This window comes from Ranitomeya imitator, chromosome 1, assembly GCF_032444005.1.
Source record: "Ranitomeya imitator isolate aRanImi1 chromosome 1, aRanImi1.pri, whole genome shotgun sequence".
NCBI lineage: Eukaryota > Metazoa > Chordata > Amphibia > Anura > Dendrobatidae > Ranitomeya > Ranitomeya imitator.
The window spans coordinates 216,699,438-216,721,187 of NC_091282.1; the positions used below are offsets into that span (position 1 = coordinate 216,699,438).

Here is a 21,750-nt window from a genome sequence, read left to right on the forward strand (position 1 = left end):
TATACTTTTTGATGTTTAAAATTTTTATTAATGATATTGAAAGAAGTGTAGATGGCTGAATTCTGTTACCCTGTCCAGAGAGATATGTCTGGAGTGTTGGCAACACGGTACATTCTCTGTATCTTCACAAGTGACAGGCCAACTGTAAAACCGTATAACAACGTACCAAGATCCTATTTAAATAACAACAATAGCAATGATTATCACAATTGGCTTTCTAGTGAACAAAGTTAGAAAAGTTTGTGTGTGGACAACATCACTTTTTATTCCACATATTGTATAAAAATCAAATCTGTAGTATTAGCAGCTAGTATTTTACATTCCTGACAGTCCATTGCAAACCTCACCATTTGAATCTTTTCTTTCTAGATTCCCAGTTCAAGTCAAAATATTTCCATCATGAATTTGGGGAAGTAATGAAGAAGAAAAAGACTTTGTGGAATTGCCTATTTCCATTTTCCTGGACAATGGATGGAGAGACATTGCCCTCTACAATGTTGCCCACACTGAATGTATCCTATGGCTCATCCATGACCCTGGAGCAGAAGACGACATTTGCTTTTGTGATTCTTTTATTCATTATTCTGGGGGTGCTCATTGTCAGGTGTTTTAGGATCCTTCTTGATCCTTACAGAAGTATGCCAACATCTACCTGGGCGGATGGAGTTGATGGACTTGAAAAAGGACAATTTGACTATGCTCTTGCATAGTGATCAAACAAATGAAAAAGGACCATATTAAACACAACTTGCAGAATATATATATATATATATATATATATATATATTTATATATATATATATATATATATATATATATATATATATATATATTAATAGTATAATCAATACAGAGCTACTATCCAAATGTCCTTGACATAGAGGAGAGCTAATTTTGTAGTATTAAATATACATATTGTATAATTTTTATTGTTGCAGGGATTTTTTTTAATCAAAATTATGCTACATCAACCAACCATTTTTGTTTCCAGATATTCCAATAATGTAGGTGCCCCACTAATGTATATAAGATTGTAGAAACATGATTTACTGTGGCTTATAGGGGAGTCTCAACATTTTTACAATTATTCTAACAGGCTCATAATTTGGAGATTCCATAATCATGGTAAAATGGAAATAAAATGGGTCTGCCAGAACGCAAACTATATTATTAATTTTTACTGAATTAATAAAAAAAGACTCAGCCTCCTGTCTTTGTCTGTCCTCTAATTTGTAGACGGGGGGAGGGGCATCAGAATATGTCAAAATAAGCAATAATCCATGTCCTTTTGGTGTTTTTCATCAGTTTGAAACAAAAAAATGGGCAGAGATGGCAGGATTTAAGATGGGGTATGGCCACATCAGTCGTTGATTCTTCAAAAGTGCCAGTGTTAGGCCGGCGTCACACTAGAGAGTTTTACGGACGTATGAGAGGCGCAAAAGTACGCATTGCACACGGACCACTGATTCTCTATGGGGCAGCTTCTATCTGGCGTATATTACACATCTGTATTTAACGGCCGTACAAAATCGAAGCATGCTGCGTTTGTCAGCGTAGTGCGCAAAAAATCCGCCAATGAAAGTCTATGGGGGCGAGAAAAATACGGATTACACACTGACCAATAGTGTGACTTGCGTAAAATGCGCAAGAGTACAGCAGGTGACAGGAAATGTGCCAAGCCCTCAATCAGGAAGCTCAGACATGCTAATTAGCTGAAAAAGCCAGACAGACATCCCGGAAGTCTGCCGCACGCCTCCACGGAGTCTCCAGCATTATGGCCAATATTATAAACTAGATGGTGGCCCGATTGTAATGCATCGGGTATTCTAGAATATGTATGTATATAGCAACCACATAGTATATAGCACAGGCCACGACATATTCTTGAATACCCGATACGTTAATACAGGCCACGCAGTATATAACAATGGCCACGCAGTATATAACACAGCCCAAACAGTATATAACACAGCCCACACAGTATATAACATTGCCCACATAGTATATATCACTGGCCACGTAGTACATAGCAGCCATGCAGTATATAACGCATCGAACAAAGTCCAGCTCACCATGATCGACATCCTTGGAGACTCGGAGCACGGAGCCGCTGTGTCAGGGCGTAGACAGTCAAAGAAGAAATGAGAAATCCAGCTCAACCAGGTAGTGAAAAAACTTCTTTCTTTATTCACTTGAAAATATATTCAGTGGAGGATAAAAACATCAGAAATTACAAAGGATAAAAAGCGATATCAAAGCGTTTCTGGTGACAAAGCACCCTTAATCATGATATCATGATTAAGGGTGCTTTGTCACCAGAAACGTTTTTTATCCTCCACTGAATATATTTTCAAGTGAATAAAGAAAGAAGTATATAACGCAGCCCACACAGTATATAACACTGCCCACATAGTATATAACACTGCCCACGTAGTATATAGCAGCCATGTAGTATATAACACAGCCCACACAGTATATAACACTGCCCACATAGTATATAGCAGCCATGTAGTATATAACGCAGCCCACGCAGTATATAACATTGCCCACATAGTATATAACACTGCCCACGTAGTACATAGCAGCCATGTAGTATATAACGCAGCCCACGCAGTATGTAACAAAGCCCACGTAGTATATAGCTATGTGGGCACTATATGCGTGGTTAAAAAAAACTTAAAATAAAAAATAAACATATACTCACCCTCCCTTGAAGTCCTGGCGCCTGTGTGTGGTGCACGCGGCAGCTTCCGGTCCCAGGGTTGGTATGAGCGCAGGACCTGTGAAGACGTCAGGGTCACATGACCGTGACGTCATGGCAGGTCCTTCTCGCATAGCATTCTTGGCACCGGAACCTGCCGCTTGCACTGCCGAGGACAGCGCACCACGTCGGAGGGTGAGAATAACCTTTTTTTATATTATTATTATTTGTAACATTAGATCTTTTTACTATTGATGCTGCATACACAGCATCAATAGTAAAAAGTTGGTCACACAGGGTTAATAGCTGCGTTAATGGAGTGCGTTACACCGAGGCATAACGCGGTCCATTAACGCTGCCATTAACCCTGTGTGAGAGCTGACTGGAGGGGAGTATGGAGCGGGCACTGACTGCGGGGAGGAAGGAGCGGCCATTTTGCCACCGGACTGTGCCCGTCGCTGATTGGTCGTGGCAATGGTCGTGGGTGTTTTGCCATGACCAATCAGCGACTTGGATTTCCATGACAGACAGAGGCCGCGACCAATGAATATCTGTGACAGACAGAAGGACAGATGGAAATGACCCTTAGACAATTAAATAGTAGATGTGGAAATGCTGCTGGTCCTGGTGCAAGAGAGGGCAGAAATTTGGGATCAGAGAGATGCCCATTACTCCAACCGGGCTAGAAAAGAGGCGGCATGGAGGAGCATATGTGGGATCCTTTTCCCAGAATATGAGCAGCGGCCACGTGAGGTCCAGAGGCAGATTAGTAAGTATACTCATGTTTCTCACACTCTGAATAATATTGCAAACTGCATTACCAACATGAATTTGGTCCTAATGTTCTTTAAATTAAGATTAATCTCATTTATTTATATAGCACCATCAATTGCATGGTGCTGGACATGAGAAAGGGGTTAAGTTCATATTTGTTTAGATGTCATTTACATTTTCAAAATTTACAATGACATACTGCTACAGAGGGGAGAGGACCCTGTCCTTATGGCTGGAAAATCTATGTATTTTCCATTATATCGTATTGTGCTGTTTGACATTACAATATTTATATTGATGATATTTTATGAAAAATGCAGGTTACTAGGCCACATTAAAATCTGTTATATCACTGACACATTGTGGTACCACTGTGCACAATTGCCTTATACATTTTTTTTGCTCTTTGATTGCAGTGGAAGATGTTATGAGACGATGGCGCAGCATACTCGACCAATGTAGGCGAGAAAGACAGCAGTGGGCCAGAAGTGGGGCAGCAGCACAAGAAAAAAAAAATATATATATTATGACCAACTTTCCTTTTTGGACCCCAGTATGGATCTGAGACCGTAAGTAAAAACATCATAAAACATAACACATATGTTTAATAAAGGTAAAATGGTAAATTTTATAAAAATAATCATAAACTTTATTAACAGAACACAGTCCAACCTCACTGAGAGGGAGACCGGCTCAGATTCGGAGGCCCTGATAGATCCAGTTTGGGAAGGAGAAGAGGTGGCTGGCCCATCTTCACAACCTTCTAGTGACATCCCTCCTGCATTAACTTCAGTTGCACCACAACATCTGGCAACAACTGGAGAAGAAGCTGCTCCACCACCCACAGCAGGATCACATCCAGTAAGCCAAGAAGATCAAGGAAACAGTAGCAGCCCTACTGTTCCACTGGAGACATCCCCACAGCCTGCTGTCATTTCCCGCCGGGGTCGCAGAAGGAGAGAGCTGCAAGAATCTTGCAGGAATGTGGACATTGGGGTCCTTAATTATTTGGCCAGAGCTGCACAGGATGATGGTGAGGAGGCCTATGCAAGGAGCCTGGCCCGATACCTCCGCCCCATACCCCGTGAGGTGAGGCTACGTGTGAGAGGGTGTTTTCAAATACTTATTGATGCATGTACCACACCAAATGAACCTTATGAATTGTTTGAGTTCATTGAGAGGTGGCAGCTGTCACCACGTAACGTCCTGCGCCTTCTATCATCTCAACAGGTGCATTCTCAACAAGTATTTGAAGCAACCCCTCCACGTGTGCCCACACTTCTACCCCTTCCCACCCAAAACCCACCAAGGCCAGCACATTACCATATGCCATCATACCATCAACCTTCCCAATATGGCCGCTTGTCCAGACCCAGTGCTGGAGGCTGGTCCCAACCTGGGTTTGGACGACATGGCCATACTGGTGGGGGTTATGAGGCAAGGCCTTATTTCCAACATCATGAGGGCCATAGTCAAAACCCTTATTATTTGAGCCAATACACAACTGCCCAATATGAGAAAAAGCATCATTTAGAGCAGAGCCATACATCATACTCACAGGATGATGTACAATTGGCCCAACAAAGGCCACCTGACCAGAACCCTGAGCTTCCACCATCACCTCCACCAACTTACAGAAATCTGTAATGCAAATTGGTTTATGAGGCTTGTTTTTATATTTTTGTGTAAAAAATATTTTTGTTTCATTCTGCTGTGATAGCACTTTGGTATGTTTTTGTTACGAAATAGTTTTTTGATGTTTAAATTTTGATATAAAACCATATGATATGAATATGGTGTATGAAAAAAAGGCTTTTGATAAGTAAAAAAATATATTCAAAAGTCAGTTTTATGTTGTTGGAGCAATCATTACAACATCATACTCAATTACTCGGTTGATAAAATCAGGTAAATAAATCAGAGAAACACACATAGTTAACTAATTTAAGTAATTTATTAATTATTGCAAAAAAAATATGAATATATATATATATATATACTGTATATATATATTTATATTTATAAACATTACAACAAAGAAACAGCATTATCTTGCCAGGGAGTAGCTCTATGAGGAGAAACAAAATAATTTTTAAAAATATCCCTAACTTTTAAGCCAGAAAGGGGACGCCACTGAGGAAGGACTTGTGTTGTAGGCCTACCCACATTATCCAAAATGTCTTCAACACAGTCAGCTGCGGAATACTCATGAATTCTTGTGAAGTTGTGCAGAACAACACAAGCTTTAATTACTTCATTTACATTTTGCTCACTCAGCTGAATGGCAGACTGGAGAACACGCCATTTGGATGCCATAATGCCAAAGGCACACTCCACCAGTCGCCGTGCCCGTGAAAGTCTGACATTAAATACACGCCGCCGGTGGTCCAGGTTGCGTCGGGGATAAGGCCTCATAACATTCCTCAATTGGATGGCCTCATCTGCCACAAGAACATATGGGACTGCTTCAGCATTGGAGCCTAGGAGTTGTCGTGGTGGTGGGAGGTCCAACAGGTTTTCACGTAGCCGATGACCCATAATGGACGCATTGAAGACTCTAGAGTCTCCAGTTCGCCCATAGGCCCCAATATCTACAATTATAAACCTGTAGTTACTGTCAACTACAGCTAACAGAACTACAGAGAAAAACTGCTTGTAATTATAGAATTGGGTGCCTGAGTTCGGCGGCTTACGCACCCTGATATGTTTCCCATCCAGGGCTCCAATACAGTGCGGAAATTGACAACAGTCAGAAAAACCACGGGCTATTCAGCCAATCCTCCATTTTGGGCTCAGGCATCACAAGTTCATGTAGTTTGTCCCATATTTGCACACATGTATTCCGCACAATGCCTGAAATAGTGGACCGCCCTATGAGAAATTCAAGATGCAGTCCCGCATAAGATAATTCAGTTGACAAGAATCTGAAAGCACTCACACAAAAATAATTAGCTAAGTAACAATGCTTTTCTAAAACCCTAGGAGACAAAAGTATTATGAGGAAACCAAAAGGCAGGAGACCAGTGTACCTTCATAAATTTACACTGGATACTAACATTTAACACTTACTACATATTTAGATATGCTTTCTTAAAAATTTAATGATATAATTTAAATAAGATAGTATGAAAATAAAAATAGTACCTAAAACATCATCTACATACATTATGTGAGGATGGTGAATACATACCGTAAGGTAAGGAGAAGACACTCCTCTGCAGTTATGTATAGTATAATACACTCTCAATAGTCATCCATATAGTATAATAGTATAATACACTCCACATAGTCCTCCATATAGTATTATACACTCCTCAGTCCTTCATATAGTATAATACACTCCTCATAGTCCTCTATACAGTATATTAAAATACACTCCTCATAGTGCTCCATATAGTGTAATACACTGCTCAGTCCTCCATATAGTATACTACGCTCCTCAGTCCTCCATATAGTATAATACACTGCTCACAGTGCTCCATACAGTATAATGCACCCCTCACAGTCCTCCATATAGTATAATACACTCCTCAGTCCTTCATATAGTATTATACACTCCTCATAGTCCTCCATATATTAATATACACTGCTCAGTCCTCCATATAGTATAATACACTGCTCACAGTGCTCCATACAGTATAATGCACCCCTCACAGTCCTCCATATAGTATAATACACTCCTCAGTCCTTCATATAGTATTATACACTCCTCATAGTCCTCCATATATTAATATACACTGCTCAGTCCTCCATATAGTATAATATACTCCTCATAGTGCTCCATATAGTATAATGCACCACCATCGTCATCCATGTCGTACAATTCATTTCTCATAGTATAATGCACCCAATAGTTCTTCATATAGTATAATGTATTCCCCATAGTCCTCGATACAGTATAACGCAGCCCACATATAGTATAATGCAGCCACCACACAGAGTATAATGCAGCCACCCCACAAAGTATAATGCAGCCCCATCATACAATATAATGTAACCCCCATAGAATATAATGCAGCCCCTCTCATAGTATAATGCAGCCCCTCCATACAGGTGCAGTGAGAAAGACATGGGCAAATGGTGACTATGGGGCAGGGGAGAAGGACACAAGGGGGCTAGGGGAGACAGGCACAATTGTGACACAGGGGGGCTAGGGAGCAAGAAAGACAGGCACAAGGGGACACATGCGGGTTAGGAGACAGGGGAGAAGGGCACAAGGGGACTAGTGGGCAAGGGAGACTGACACAAGGCTACACACGGGAACAAGGGACACAAGCACAAGGGGACAAAGGAGACAGGCACAAGTGGACACACAGGGACTAGTGAGCAAGGGAGATTGACACAAGGCTACACATGGGAACAAGGGACACAAGCACAAGGGGACTCATGGGGACCAGGAAGAAGAGGAGAAGGGCACAAGGGGACTCACGGGGACTAGGGGGCAAGGGAGAAAGGCACAAGAGGACACAAGGGGACTCCGAGGGCAGAGTAGATAGGGACGCAAGTAGACGGAGTTGCAAGGGGACAGGGGAAGATGGGGAGACTTGGGAGCAGGGAAGAAGGGGGCACAGGGATTACGAGGACAGGGTAGATTGGGAACACACAGTGAGAAATGAGACAGGGGAGACTTGAGAGCAGGGCAGATGGGTCACATGGGGACAAGGAGCTGTGAATGCAAGGGGGGAGCAGAAGGACTCAGGGCATGGGAGATGGGGAGCATTGGGGGACCAGGGAAGAAGTGACAAGGCACATACGGGGGCCTGGAGGAGCACAATGACCTGAACCTGGGGACCTACAAGGACATGGGGCACGGGAGAGCAGGGAGGAAACGGAGCTGGTGTCACAGGGGGTCGGGGACCATGGTGGCCAAAGACGGCGACACACGGGCAGCAGACACACCTCACTGCCGCCGGTCCCGTACACCTCCATGTTCATCCCTGGATCCTCCACATGGCTGAGCGGCTGCGGCATGCCCCTCCTAGACAGATCGGTCCACGTGCCCCCCGCCAGATACAGAGCCGAATGTTCCTCAGACCCAGCAGCCACCACAGGCTCTGCCAGTATGGCGGCCGCCATCACCTGTGCAGATGCTGCACTGCCTGGGTCCTGCAGACAGCGGGTGTGCAATGAAGTGATGTCATCACGCACCCCCAGTGTCAGAGGCAGAGGGGAATGATGGGGGAGGGAGCGTCAGATGATGCTCTCTCCTCCATCATTGCTTTGAACTGTACTGGCGTCATAGACGCCAGTATAGTTCAACGCGGCGGCGGGGGGAGTTGGGTGCCTTTGACCTGCCGGGCCCCTGACCTGCTAAGCCCAGTCGCAGAGGCGATCACTGCGACCATGGTTGTTACTCCCCTGCCTCTCACACACACACACACACACACACACTACAGATCACACACACATACTACAGATCACACACACACTACAGATCACACACTACAGATCACACGATACCAGCTCATACACACATCTCACACTCTCCTCTCTGGTACAGGGGAGGCTGATATAAACGTGCAGCTCCTCAGCTTCTCCTGACTACAGCAGCTCTGTCCTGTCCCGCACCTCCTCCCTGCTCTCGCCTTCTGTCCCGAGGCTGCAGAGCAGGAGAAGATGTCTCACCATGCTGACTGGAGCTGCTTCCTATCTCTCACATGCCCTGGCTGCCCCCTCCCCCTAGATACACCTCTGACTGTTGCCGTGAGGGAGAAATCTCCTGCATTGCAACATGGTGTCGGGTGCCTCGGACCTTCCGATCCCCTGACCCACCGGACCCGGTCGCAGCGGCGACCGTGGTAATTACGCCCCTGTGCACCCACATTCTTCTTCTCCTCCTTCGCGGATCAACTATCACAAGGTATGGCTGGCCAAAGCGGCGTGACAAGACCCAATTAAATAACACCCGCTGAGTTGGTGTGAATTGCAGGCGGTTACACATGTTGCTCAACTACCACCAAAACACCTACACAAGCACAGCAATAAAATGGCCATATGGGAGGGTTCCACCTGTTATGGAGGCCTTAAATAGGATTATACTGATGATTTAAATTATTTTCAGGCCTCAAAACCGTTAAATGTCCATTTTGTAGGGTTGCTTAAAAAAAAATACGGAGGTTAACAAGCGTAAAATACACAGACACACCCTGCCTACGGATGACATACCGATCACTATTTGGGATCATTTCTGCGTATTACGCATGTAAAATACGGACTGTATTTCCTTACACTGAGTGTGACTCCGGCCTTAGTCTTTGCTTTCCTGCAATTTCAGCTTTAATGTGGTCTTTGGTCAAAAATCAGCTGAGAGGAGCTAAAAAAAGAGATCTAGCCTACGTTCCCACGATGAGCTTTTGGTGAGTTTTTGACGTTGCAGATTTTCGGCACCATTTCTGCACCTGTTATTTAAATAAGATTACTTGCGTTTTTTAATTGCATTTTTTAACATGCGTTTTTATCTAGTTTTTGACATTGCAGTTTTGTCTCTTGTGTGTCATACTTTAAATTAAACTGTTTTGTTTTTGCTACTTCCTGGTTTTGGCTTTGACAAACATTTATTGACATACTTCGGGGTGGATAGAATGCGTTTTTGATGCGTTTCAGGGCAGAAACGCTCTTAAAACGTGTGTATTTTACTTGCAGAATTTCGCACATAATGCAACTCAATGGGGAAAATCTGCACCTAAAACTCAGTGTATCTGCAAAAGAAATTGACATGCTCAGGATTTGAAACACACACGCCGGGTCAGTTAAAAAGAAGCACAGTGGGCATGAGGTTTCTATAAATCCAATCTACTTTGCTGGAACTGTAAGATGCTGCGTTTTTGACACAGCAAATATATGCCGGCGCCTTAGAAGCAGAGACGTGCAGAGACTGTGCCGGGAGGGTGAGTATGATGTGATGTGACAGCCACCGCTCCCCCTCCCCCGCCGACCCCTTGGGACAATGACTCGAGTATAAGCCGAGAGGGGCACTTTCAGCCTAAAAAAATAGGCTGAAAATCTTAGCTTATACTAGAGTATATACGGCAATTTGTTTTTTATTTTAATAGCTTTTATTTTTCTGTAGATAGCGCTGTATAAGGGCTTGTTTTTTTATGTACTGAGCTGTAGTTTATTTATGATGTTATGGGTACATACTATGTTTTAATCACGTTTTAAAGTATTTTGGGGTAAGACGTGGCAACCTAGTAACAGAAATTTTGTTGTCTTGTTTTTTCCTGACCTCATTTATTTTATGGGTTAAAAAATGTTTGAGTTTAATAGATCAGACTTTTACAGATGCATCGGTAGTAAAAATGTTTATTTTTCACATTTCCTTCCTTACTTTATTATTTTAGCTTACTTTGTAGTCACCATTGGAGCTTCAGCTTATATTGTAGTATTCATTATTGTAGCTCATTGGCCTCTAAAGGTATGTGCAACACGTTGCGGATTCGTGTGCGGATTTTTCCAAGCAGATTCTGAAAAATCTGCAGGTAAAACGCCCTGCGATTTACCTGCAGATTTACCAAGGTTTTTGTGCGGTTTTCACATGCATTTTTACACCTACAGATTCCAATTATGGAGCAGGTGTAAAACGCTGCGAAATCTGCACAAAGAATTGACATGCTGCAGAAAATAAACCACTGTGTTTCCGGACGGAATTTTCCACTGCATGGGCACTGTGGATTTTCCATAGGTTTACATGGTAATGTACAAAACATGAAAAACTGCTGCCAATCCGCAGCGTCAAATCCGCTGCGGATCTGCAGCCAAATCCGCAATGTGTGCATATACCCTAAAAGTTTTGGCACTCCTGGACGAAATTACTGTTTTTGTGAACAGTTAAGCAAGTTTAAAGGGAACCTGTCACCCCGAAAATCGCGGGTGAGGTAATCCCACCGGCATCAGGGGCTTATCTGCAGCATTCTGTAATGCTGTAGATAAGCCCCCGATGTTACCTGAAATAGGAGAAAAAGACGTTATATTATACTCACCCAGGGGCGGTCCCGCTGCTGGTCAGGTCGGATGGGCGTCTCCGGTCCGCTCCGGCACCTCCTCTCTTCTTTCCATGACGTCCTCTTCTGATCTTCAGCCACGGCTCCGGCGCAGGCGTACTTTGCTCTGCCCTCTTGAGGGCAGAGGATAGTACTGCAGTGCGCAGGCGCCGGAAAGGTCAGAGGCCCGGCGCCTGCGCACTGCAGTACTTTGTCTGCCCTCAACAGGGCAGAGCAAAGTACGCCTGCGCCGGAGCCGTGGCTGAAGATCAGAAGAGGACGTCATGGAAAGAAGATAGGAGGCGCCGGAGCGGACCGGAGACGCCCATCCGACCTGACCAGCAGCGGGACCGCCCCTGGGTGACTATAATCTAACGTCTTTTTCTCCTTTTTCAGGTAACATCGGGGGCTTATCTACAGCATTACAGAATGCTGTAGATAAGCCCCTGATGATGGTGGGATTACCTCACTCGTGATTTTCGGGGTGACAGGTTCACTTTAAGATGAAATGATCTATAAAAGACCTAAAGTTAAAGATGACACATTTCCTTTGTATTTTAGGCAAAAAAAATTTCCTTTTTTACATTTTAGAAATTACAAAAAGTAAAATGGGCGATGAAAAACTTTAGGCACCCTTGGAGATTTGCGTGCTCAGATAACTTCGAGCAAGGTTTCAGACCTTAACCCCTTCATAACAGGAGGTATTTTTGTTTCTGCATTTTTGTTTTTTGCTCCCCTTCTTCCCATAACCAAATCTTTTTTATTTTTCCATCAAAATGACCATTGGTTTTAACATATTATGTACTAAAAAACAAGAAACAAATTCCAAGTACGGTTAAATTGCAAAAACAGTGCAATTCCACAGTTTTTTTTTTTTTTTTCCATGTTCACTAAATGCTAAAACTGACATGCCATTATGATTCTCCAGGTCATTACGAGCTCATAGACACCAAACATATCTAGGTTGATATTTGTTGAAGTGGTGAAAAAATATCCAAACTTTGGTAAAAACAAAAAAGGCGCCATTTTACAAGACCTGTAGCGTCTCCATTTTTCATTATCTTGGGCTGGGTGAGGGCTTATTTTTTGCACACTAATCTAGCATTTTTATTGATGCCATTTTGTTGTAGATACGATCTTGTGACCCAAAAAACCTAATTCTGACGTTTTAAATTTTTTTCTCATTACACCGTTTATCAACTTAATTCTTTTTTTATATTGTTAGCAGTGACTCCAAATATGTGTATATGTGACGCTAATCACAACCTACGGCTAGGCCGTGAATGTGATGCAAGTTACAACCCACGGCTACGCTGTGAATCAGCACAGTCAATACCAAAATATCACCCCACGTGACAAAAGCCCCCCACCCTCCTAAGAGATGTTATTTATATGTCCCACAGACCACGTGTTCCCTTTATATATGGTGTTGACTTATACTCTGAGCTATATATATATATATATATATATATATATATATAGAAATAGCTTTTTGTAATGTCAGCAAGAAACAATGTGCTCAGTACAGAATAAGAATAATTCAATTAATAATTAATATTTAACAGTAGTCTACGGTCAACATCCCCATATTCCATTCACTGTCTCTACTACCTCTGATATTCCAGCTGCTAATTACATCGTCAATGGTTTTTTAAAAACTGGGAGGAAACCAAGTCCACATTATTTAAGTCCTCAGAATGGATGAAAAAGCACGCAGATAAGAGACGTCTGGATCTGCCTCTGTTTCGTCCTGGGGATTAAACTGGGATTAAACTGGAGGCAAAGAACAGGTTTGTTGGCCCTCGGTGAACACTTAATTGAAACCGTACAGTTTTTTTACCTTTTATAACGTTTCTGGCTCTGTTCAGAAGCCAGGCTGAATATCTCCTTCTCCTCAACTTTCTGTCACAATCCACAAGCTAACCCTCAAGCCTCTGTGCTTGACTACGGTTACATTTGATGCAAGTACATTTCCTTCCAATTTATGGTAGTCCCCAAATCAGTGACTGTAAAAATATTGTACTAAAATACTTACCTCTATTGAAGAAGGATGCCATTCTATCCAAGATTCTTAGTTCAGGGTGTTCAGTGGTAGCTAAGAGAGCAAGAACACTTGGAAACATCTATCAAGTCAGCAGTCTTCCCCATGATTGTGGAGCCTAGAGAAAAACACAAAAGACCTTTTTAAATGTTTAGGAAGCCTTTGAAGTGTTTTTTGTTAATTATTGTAATTTACTGAGATAATGACTTTTGGGTTTTCATTGGCTGTAAGCCATAATCATCAACATTAACAGAAATAAACACTTGAAATAGATCACTCTGTTTGTAATGACTCTATATAATATATAAGATTCACTTTTTGTATTGAAGAACTGAAATAAATCTACTTTTTGATGATATTCTAATATTGTAAGAATCACCTATATCAACCGATACATGACTTGCAACAATGATAATGTAATTAATATTATCAAATGTGCCTCGTGATAAATTTGTATTTTGGGTGTGCATCACGTAATTTGAAGAAATGTGTATCTGAACATCTGTCTGTTATCAATATTACTGATGACACTTTCCGTGCTGTCTCCTGTGCATCTAGGCATTTCATTCAGCAGCACCAACATGAGACCTCCTTGCTCCAGATTTAAGGAATTGAAAAAATCTGATCAACTTTAAGGGGAGGGGATATAAAAAAGCATCTCCAGGACCTTGAAGCATTTTGGATGCATAATCTCAATACATGCAACCTCAATGGATTGGACATGCGCAGAGAATTAATGTTTCATTATTGAATCATACCTTCATCATTTTGTCACTCTGTTCATGTCTGTGGGGGTCTTCTTTATTTGTGTTTGTACACATTTTTTGTTTTGCATTTTAAGTTGTTATATAAGTGGTTGGTTTTATGGCGCTCATGTGATTGTTGGGCATGTTGTCATGTTGTCATTGATGTTTCATGATACAAAATGTCTTGCAGTCATTGTTAAGGCAGCTCTGACAAAGAACGTTGATTGCGTTTGACATAGATGCTATGTAATTTTAAAATATTTTTTAATTAAATTTTGCAAACTTTGGAAGCTGGATATTTTTCTTCATGGTTTCCTCCACCAGCAGTCCCTTAGATTCCGTGATTCCACACGCCTGAGCCTGGGTGAGTTGTTTTTTTCTTTTTTCTTGCATAATTCTATGGGGCTGCAAGCGTGTCCAATTTTTTAGTAGAACCAAGCCGGTCCGATGAAAAAAAAATCTCTGCACACCCGAGTTTCATCCGAAAATTCAAATTGCACTAAGTCATAGAAGTCAATGAGTCCGTGGAAAACTTCGACCTGTACTTGGATGATAGCTGAGTGTGGTACGATTTCCACAGTCAGACAATTGAGAAGATCTAGACATTTTTTTCCCTATCTTCTCCTTATCCAAGAGAAATGGATCACACTGTGATCAAACTCTGATCAGAGTTTGAATAGAGTGTGATTTGCATAATCAATCACCTCCATTCTCTTGGATGAGATAACATATGCTGATGTTACCCTAGCCTTAGGGTATGTGCACACGTAGAATGGTCCACTGCGGATTTTTCCGCAGTGGATTTGATAAACCTGCAGGGCAAAAACGCTGCGTTTTTGCTGCAGATTTCTCTCGGATTCACTGCGGTTTTTTTGCAGATTTCACTGTGGTTTTACAACTGCGGTTTTCTATTGGAGTAGGTGTAAAACCGCTGCGGAATCCGCAGAAAGAAGTGACATGCTGTGGAATGTAAACCGCTGGGTTTCCGCGTGGTTTTTTTCCGCAGCATGAGCACAGCGTTTTCTGTTTCCCATAGGTTTACATTGTAATGTAAACTCATGGGAAACTGCTGCGGACCCGCAGCAAAATCCGCACCTTGTGCACATACCCTTAGGCTGCCGTCACACTAGCAGTATTTGGTCAGTATTTTACATCAGTATTTGTAAGCCAAAACCAGGAGTGGAACAACTAGAGGAAAAGTATAATAGAAACATATTTACCACTTCTGCATTTATCACCCATTCCTGGATTTGGCTTACAAATACTGATGTAAAATACTGACCAAATACTGATAGTGTGACGGCAGCCTTAGTCTTACCTATCAATATATATCATTAATTAACCCGATCTGTATATGACGTATGAAGAAATATAAATTGCAGAATTTTGCTTTCTTTGGTCATCTCACTTACTTAATAAAAGTGTAATAAAAATAGATGAAAACATCATATGAACCCCAAATTGGCATTAACATAAAACTTCAGATTGCCACATAAAAACAAACCCTCATACAGCTCATGAAACATTTTAGGGGTCTTGGAAAAGGGAGAAACATAAGAAATTTTTTTTTTTTACAAATTTCTGAATTTTCTTTCTCTACTTAGTTGAAATAAAGTTTCTGCAAGTTTTCTATAATCATAATGGTATTGATATAAAAAAAAGCTTGATTCATTAGTAGTATGCAATGAACGCAGGAAAAAAACAACCCCCTAAAAAATATGTTGGTATTGCATTTTTTCCACAATTTCACCAATATTATTATTTATTGTTATAGCGCCATTTATTCCATGGTGCTTTACATGTGAGGAGGGGTATACATAATAAAAACAAGTACAATAATCTTAAACAATACAAGTCATAACTGGTACAGGAGGAGTGAGGACCCTGCCCGCGAAGGCTCACAATCTACAAGGGATGGGTGAGAATACAGTAGGCGAGGATAGAGCTCATCATGCAGTGGTTTGGTCGAACGGTGGTTACTGCAGGTTGTACGCTTGTCGGAAGAGGTAGGTCTTCAGGTTCTTTTTGAAGGTTTCGATGGTAGGCGAGAGTCTGATGTGTTGTGGTAGAGGGTTCCAGAGTAGGGGTAATACGCGAGAGAAATTTTGTATAGACAAATAGACAAATTACTAAAATATCTTTATGGCCAAAAATAACAAAAGTATTCTATTAGTAATACATTTATTGGCTATGCTATTATGGTTGCAAACTGTCAGCACACAAAGCCTGCAAAAATAATTATTCTGGTTTACATCGATTTTCCTGGCTAAAACAGTACCGCAGTATAATTTTTTATTGTACATCGCCAATAAAGAAAAAGTCCATAACACTGGTAATGTTTTTCCTCCCTTCAGAAGTATTCTCTGCACAGAATCACATTAGGCCATCCCGCTTGGCAAAAGCTTGAACTGGTCTCTTAGGCCGGCGTCACACTAGGCGTATGAAAATACGGTCCATTTTTTACGGCCGTAATACGCACAAATGTTCCCAAAATAGTGATCCGTATGTTATCCGTAGGCAGGGTGTGTCAGCGTATTGTGCGCATGTCATCCTTCGTATGTTATCCGTATGGTATCCGTACAGCGAGAATTTCTCACCGGCTTGCAAAACGGACATGCAATGGATCCATGGGCTCAAATATTCGTTAACACATATATACAGTCTATATATATATATATATATATATATATATATATATATATATATATATATATGTATGTATATATATATGTCAGTGAGACACATATATATATACTAGATGGTGGCCCGATTCTAACGTATCAGGTATTCTAGAATATGTATGTAGTATACAGCACAGGCTACGTACTATATTGCACAGTGACGTAGTACAGTTAGGGCCAGAAATATTTGGACAGTGACACAAGTTTTGTTATTTTAGCTGTTTACAAAAACATGTTCAGAAATACAATTATATATATAATATGGGCTGAAAGTGCACACTCCCAGCTGCAATATGATAGTTTCCACATCCAAATCGGAGAAAGGGTTTAGGAATCCTAGCTCTGTAATGCATAGCGTCCTCTTTTTCAAGGGACCAAAAGTAATTGGACAATGGACTCTAAGGGCTGCAATTAACTCTGAAGGCGTCTCCCTCGTTAACCTGTAATCAATGAAGTAGTTAAAAGGTCAGGGGTGGATTCCAGGTGTGTGGTTTTGCATTTGGAAGCTGTTGCTGTGAGCAGACAACATGCGGTCAAAGGAACTCTCAATTCAGGTGAAGCAGAACATCCTGAGGCTGAAAAAAAAGAAAAAATCCATCAGAGAGATAGCAGACATGCTTGGAGTAGCAAAATCAACAGTTGGGTACATTCTGAGAAAAAAGGAATTGACTGGTGAGCTTGGGAACTCAAAAAGGCCTGGGCGTCCACGGATGACAACAGTGGTGGATGATCGCCGCATACTTAATTTGGTGAAGAAGAACCCGTTCACAACATCAACTGAAGTCCAGAACACTCTCAGTGAAGTAGGTGTATCTGTCTCTAAGTCAACAGTAAAGAGAAGACTCCATGACAGTAAATACAAAGGGTTCACATCTAGATGCAAACCATTCATCAATACCAAAAATAGACAGGCCAGAGTTAAATTTGCAGAAAAACACCTCAAGAAACCAGCTCAGTTCTGGAAAAGTATTCTATGGACAGATGAGACAAAGATCAACCTGTACCAGAATGATGGGAAGAAACAAGTTTGGAGAAGAAAGGGAACGGCACATGATCCAAGGCACACCACATCCTCTGTAAAACATGGTGGAGGCAACGTGATGGCATGGGCATGCATGGCTTTCAATGGCACTGGGTCACTTGTGTTTATTGATGATATAAGAGCAGACAAGAGTAGCCGGATGAATTCTGAAGTGTACCGGGATATACTTTCAGCCCAGATTTAGCCAAATGCTGCAAAGTTGATTGGACGGCGCTTCATAGTACAGATGGACAATGACCCCAAGCATACAGCCAAAGCTACCAAGGAGTTCATGAGTGCCAAAAAGTGGAACATTCTGCAATGGCCAAGTCAATCTCCAGATCTAAACCCAATTGAGCATGCATTTCACTTGCTCAAATCCAGACTTAAGACGTAAAGACCCACAAACAAGCAAGACCTGAAGGCTGCGGCTGTAAAGGCCTGGCAAAGCATTAAGAAGGAGGAAACCCAGCGTTTGGTGATGTCCATGGGTTCCAGACTTAAGGCAGTGATTGCCTCCAAAGGATTTGCAACAAAATATTGAAAATAAAAATATTTTGTTTGGGTTATGTTTATTTGTCCAATTACTTTTGACCTCCTAAAATGTGGAGTGTTTGTAAAGAAATGTGTACAATTCCTACATTTTCTATCAGATATTTTTGTTCAACCCTTCAAATTAAACGTTACAATCTGCACTTGAATTCTGTTGTAGAGGTTTCATTTCAAATCCAATGTGGTGGCATGCAGAGCCCAACTCGCGAAAATTGTGTCACTGTCCAAATATTTCTGGCCCTAACTGTATATAACACAACCGATGTAGTATCTAACATAGCTACATAGTATATAACAGAGCTACGTAGTATGTAACACAGCGTACGCAGTATATAGCAGAGCTACGTAGTATATAACACAGCCACTTAGTATATAACATAGCCACGTAGTATATTGCACAGCTATGCAGTATATTGGTCAGCCACGTAGTATATAGCAGAGCCACGTAGTATATAACATAACCATGTAGTATATTGTAGCAGCACGTAGTATGTTGCATAGCTATGTAGTATATTGCACAGCCACATAGTATATAACAGAGCCACATAGTATATTGTACAGTCGACGTAGTATATAACAGAACCGTCACAGCCACATAGTATATTGCACAGCTACTTAGTATATAACACAGATCACGTAGTATATTGCACAGTCACGTTGTATATTGCCCAGCTACATAGTATATAGCAGAGATGTAGTAAAAACAGAGCCCACGCAGTATGTAACACAGCCCACGTAGTATACACAGCCTGCGTAGTATATAGCAATGTGGGCACTATATGTGTGGTTAAAAAAGACTTAAAATAAAAAATAAACATATACTCACCTTCTGAAGGCCCCTTGAAGTCCTGGCGCCTGTGTGCGGTGCACGCGGCAGCTTCCGGTTCCAGGGTTGGTATGAGCGCAGGACCTGTGATGACATCGCGGTCACATGACCGTGACGTCATGGCAGGTCCTTCTCACATGGCATCCTTGGCACCGGAACCTGCCGCTTGCACTGCCGAGGACAGCGCGACGTCGGAGGGTGAGAATAACCTTTTTTTTTAATTATTATTATTTGTAACATTAGATCTTTTTACTATTGATGCTGCATACGCAGCATCAATAATAAAAAGTTGGTCACACAGGGTTAATAGCAGGGTTAATGGAGTGCGTTGCACCGCGGTCCGTTAACACTGGCATTAACCCTGTGTGAGTGGTCAGCGCTGACTGCAGGGCAGTAAAGCAGCGGCCATTTCGCTGCCAGACTATGGCCATCACTGATTGGTTGTGACAATGGTCGTGGGCGTTTTGCCATGACCAATCAGCGACTTGGATTTCCATGACAGACAGAGGCCGCGACCAATGAATATCTGTGACAGTCAGAAAGACAGACATAAAGACAGACAGACAGATGGAAGTGACCCTTAGACAATTATATAGTAGACAAGCTGAAGAGCCCGGCGTTGCCTGGGCATAGTAAATATCTGTGGTTAGTTATAGCACCTCACTTCTCATATTTTCCCATCACACCTCTCATTTTCCCAATCACATCTTTCATTTTCCCCCTGACATCTCTCATTTTCTCCCTCACACCTCTCATTTTCTCCCTCACATCTCTCATTCCCCCCTAACACTTGTCATTTCGACCTCACATCTGTCATTTTCCAATCACTCCACTATTTTCCCTCACTCCTCTCATTTTGCACTCACACCTTTTCATTTTCACCTCACACCTCTCATTTTCACCTCAGTATATACATGTTTGTCATCTCCTTTATATATAGTATACACCTGTATGTCATCTCCTGTATATAGTATATACCTGTATGTAATCTCCCCTGTATATAGTATATACCTGCTGTGTGTCATCTCCCCTGTATATAGTATATACCTGTATGTCATCTCCCCTGTATATAGTATATACCTGCTGTGTGTCATCTCCCCTGTATATAGTATATACCTGTATGTCATCTCCTCCTATATATAGTATATACCTGTATGTCATCTCCTTCTATATATAGTATATACCTGTATGTCATCTCCTCCTGTATATAGTATATACCTGTGTGTCATCTCCCCTGTATATAGTATATATCTGTGTGTAATCTCCTCCTGTATATAGTATATACCTGTATGTCATCTTCTATATATAGCATATACCTGTATGTCATCTCCTCCTGTATATAGTATATACCTGTAGGTCATCTGCTCCTGTATATAGTATATACCTGTGTGTCATCTCCTCCTGTATATAGTATATACTTGTGTGTCATCTCCCCTGTATATAGTATATACCTGTGTGTCATCTCCTCCTGTATTAGACCTCGTTCACACGTTATTTGCTCAGTATTTTTACCTCAGTATTTGTAAGCTAAATTGGCAGCCTGATAAATCCCCAGCCAACAGGAAGCCCTCCCCCTGGCAGTACATATTAGCTCACACATACACATAATAGACAGGTCATGTGACTGACAGCTGCCGTATTTCCTATATGGTACATTTGTTGCTGTTGTAGTTTGTCTGCTTATTAATCAGATTTTTATTTTTGAAGGATAATACCAGACTTGTGTGTGTTTTAGGGCGAGTTTCATTTGTCAAGTTGTGTGTGTTGAGTTGCGTGTGGCGACATGCATGTAGCGACTTTTGTGAGATGAGTTTTGTGTGGCAACATGCGTGTAGCAACTTTTTGTGTGTCGAGTTGCATGTGACAGGTTAGTGTAGCAAGTTGTGTGCAGCAAGTTTTGCGCATGGCGAGTTTTGCGCGTGGCGAGTTTTATGTGTGGTGCCTTTTGAGTATGTGCAAGTTTTGTGTGAGGCAACTTTTGCATGTGTTGCAACTTTTGTGCATGTGGCAATTTTTCCGTGTGTGCAAGTTTTGCGTGTGGCGAGTTTTCCATGAGGTGAGTTTTGCACTTGTGGCGAGTTTTGCAAGAGCCTAGTTTTTGCATGTGGCGAGTTTTGCGCATGGCGAGTTTTGAGCGGCGACTTTTGTGTTTCGACTTTTATATGGCGAGGTTGGTGTATTTGTGGTGAAATGTGTGCTGAGGGTAATATGTGTTCAAGCACGTGGTAGTGTGTGGTGCATTTTGTGTGTGTGTTCATATCCCCGTGTGTGGTGAGTACCCCATGTCGGGGCCCCACCTTAGCAACTCTACGGTATATACTCTTTGGCGCCATCGCTCTCATTCTTTAAGTCCCCCTTGTTCACATCTGGCAGCTGTCAATTTGCCTCCTACACTTTTCCTTTCATTTTTTCCCATTATGTAGATAGGG

The 21,750-nt window shown here is 41.8% G+C and overlaps 1 protein-coding gene across 1 annotated transcript; it reads left to right on the top strand.

The window, feature by feature from the left end:
• Positions 1-374: 374 nt before the first annotated feature.
• Positions 375-738, top strand: CTXN3 (cortexin 3). Its single transcript, XM_069745390.1, has one exon. It carries the CDS (start codon positions 417-419, stop codon positions 708-710), a length of 294 nt encoding a protein of 97 aa, XP_069601491.1. The 5' UTR covers positions 375-416; the 3' UTR covers positions 711-738.
• Positions 739-21,750: the final 21,012 nt, after the last annotated feature.